The sequence below is a fragment of the Sinocyclocheilus anshuiensis genome, unplaced genomic scaffold, assembly GCF_001515605.1.
Source record: "Sinocyclocheilus anshuiensis isolate Anshui unplaced genomic scaffold, SAMN03320099.WGS_v1.1 scaffold944, whole genome shotgun sequence".
NCBI lineage: Eukaryota > Metazoa > Chordata > Actinopteri > Cypriniformes > Cyprinidae > Sinocyclocheilus > Sinocyclocheilus anshuiensis.
Genome location: NW_015549559.1, coordinates 2,045,162 through 2,047,174, shown reverse-complemented (window position 1 = coordinate 2,047,174; position 2,013 = coordinate 2,045,162). Strand labels below are relative to the sequence as shown.

At 42.4% G+C, this 2,013-nt stretch overlaps 1 protein-coding gene across 2 annotated transcripts in view; it reads left to right on the top strand.

Annotated features, from left to right (window-relative positions):
- The window catches only part of LOC107657125 (HEAT repeat-containing protein 3-like), a 17,747-nt gene that overhangs the window by 10,535 nt on the left and 5,199 nt on the right, over window positions 1-2,013 (top strand). For both annotated transcript variants that reach the window (XM_016445143.1, XM_016445144.1), the window contains exons 10-11: window positions 1,283-1,365; window positions 1,445-1,581. In XM_016445143.1, the coding sequence (XP_016300629.1) occupies window positions 1,283-1,365; window positions 1,445-1,581 (220 nt within the window). The remainder of the gene's footprint in view (window positions 1-1,282; window positions 1,366-1,444; window positions 1,582-2,013) is intronic.

Here is a 2,013-nt window from a genome sequence, read left to right as displayed (position 1 = left end):
GGCCAGTGGAAGCGGTCGCGGATCCGCTGGATCGTGTTCCCGGCTCCGAGATGCCCTGCCAAGGGATGGGAGTGAGCCAGCTCCAGTACGGTCTCCGTTTTGGTGCGTGGCACCACCAACAATAATTTGTCCTCCCCCCTTCGCTGCGCGACACAGTACAGCAGGCCATTTTGCACGACGAAATGCGGGAGAGGGTGGGGACCAGACTGAACCTCCGGATCGCTTGTCGGTGATTCTTCACTGATTTGCCTGCATTCTCCACCAGTGTAACGGGGTGAAGAATCACACGACAAGTAATCTCAATCAATACCCCGGAGGGTGGATTTATTGGGGTGATGGGTGCTAGTGAGAAAGGTCCAGGTAGGTGCTCCGGTGCCGTGAGTGCTCTCTTCCGTCTTCCCAGTGCAGAGGGTCCGTGCAGTGCTCCTGTGGGACTGGTCGGTCACACGCTGCTTTCTGTGGGGAAAATGAGAGGGCGAGTTAGTGCTCAGTCTCATGGAGGAATCTCCTAGATGGCAGGGCTTGCGTGGCTTATGTAGCCGCCGCCTGATGAGGTGCAGCTGTGACCGATCAGCCTGTGATGATGATGGCCAGGTGCTCCTCGCTTGTTTCCAGGGCGACACTGATGAAGCCTCGGGACGCTCGTCACAGTATTTATATATACATAATAAATATACACAGTACACACACACATATTATGTAAACAAAAACTTTTATTTTGGATGCGATTAATCGTTGCCCAGCACTAAATAATAGTAATAATAATAATTTTTTTTTTTAACTAGCGCCTTTCCAACACCCAAGGTCACTTTACAGAGACAAATAAGGAAGAGAGCCACATAAACATCAACATCAAAGCACAATACACATACCAAGAGCTACAGACATCGCTTACAAAGTTAGGTTAGAGATACAAACAGAGGAATTCAAATAAATAACATCCATAACAAGGTACAATTTACAGACTGAAAACTGAAGAGTAATATTCAGAGAAAAAAACGTGTTTTTGAAGGAGAGAAGGGAGGATGCTTGACGGATGTCTGGAGGAAGAGCATTCCACAACCTGGGAGCCACAGCACTGAAAGACCTGGCTCCCATAGTCACCAGACTAAACTTAGGGGTGACTAACAATCCCGCTCTAGAAGATCGTAAGATGTGTTAAAGGCACACTCTTTGCATAATATACTCAGTACATACTCGCATATTGTTCGTATAACATACTGTACCTGTGTCATAGTGAACTGTGTGTACTGTATTCACTTTCCTGATTGATTTCTTTCAGATCTTAAAGAAGGCTGAGTTCCCCAGTGCTGTTGCCCTTGAGCTCTGTAGCAAGTACCCTACCTGGAAATGCCTCTTGAAAAAGTAAAAAAACATTCATGATGTTTGTAGTGTTCATTCAAATCTGCGAAAACCCAATTCTTATACTCTTTGTTTCTTTTAGGATGCACCGGGTGCAGTGTCGGGCACTCACGTGTCTCCATAATATCCTTTCTTCTATGGATACAGAATCTCTTGGTGGTGCTTCAGGGCTACAGGCTGTGGCTCAGCACCTCTCCTCATTGGTTTTCAGCTCAGCAGGTAGACGTCTCACTATTACGTAGGGCTGGGCAGTTTAATCAGTTTTTATTTTCACTTTTAATTTGGGCTTCCAGCAATTATGAACACAAGATAATCGAGATAAAATGCTTATTGTGCCACATTCCTTTTTGCAGTGATGCTTCCACTTTGTCTTGTGTTACAAATCCAGCAAACTTTTTTCGCTTACATCGACAGGCATTTTGACATATGTTAATTATATAGAAAAATATAAATATATTAAAGATATATAGAAATATTAATATAGAAATATATATAAACATAATACAAATAAATTATACCAAAATAAGCTAGATCATATGTTTTGTAGTGCACTGTGGAAGAACAATGCAACATAATTGATCTTAATTATTTTAATTGATAGTTTTTTTTATGTAAGTGTGTGTATATATATATATATATATATATATATAT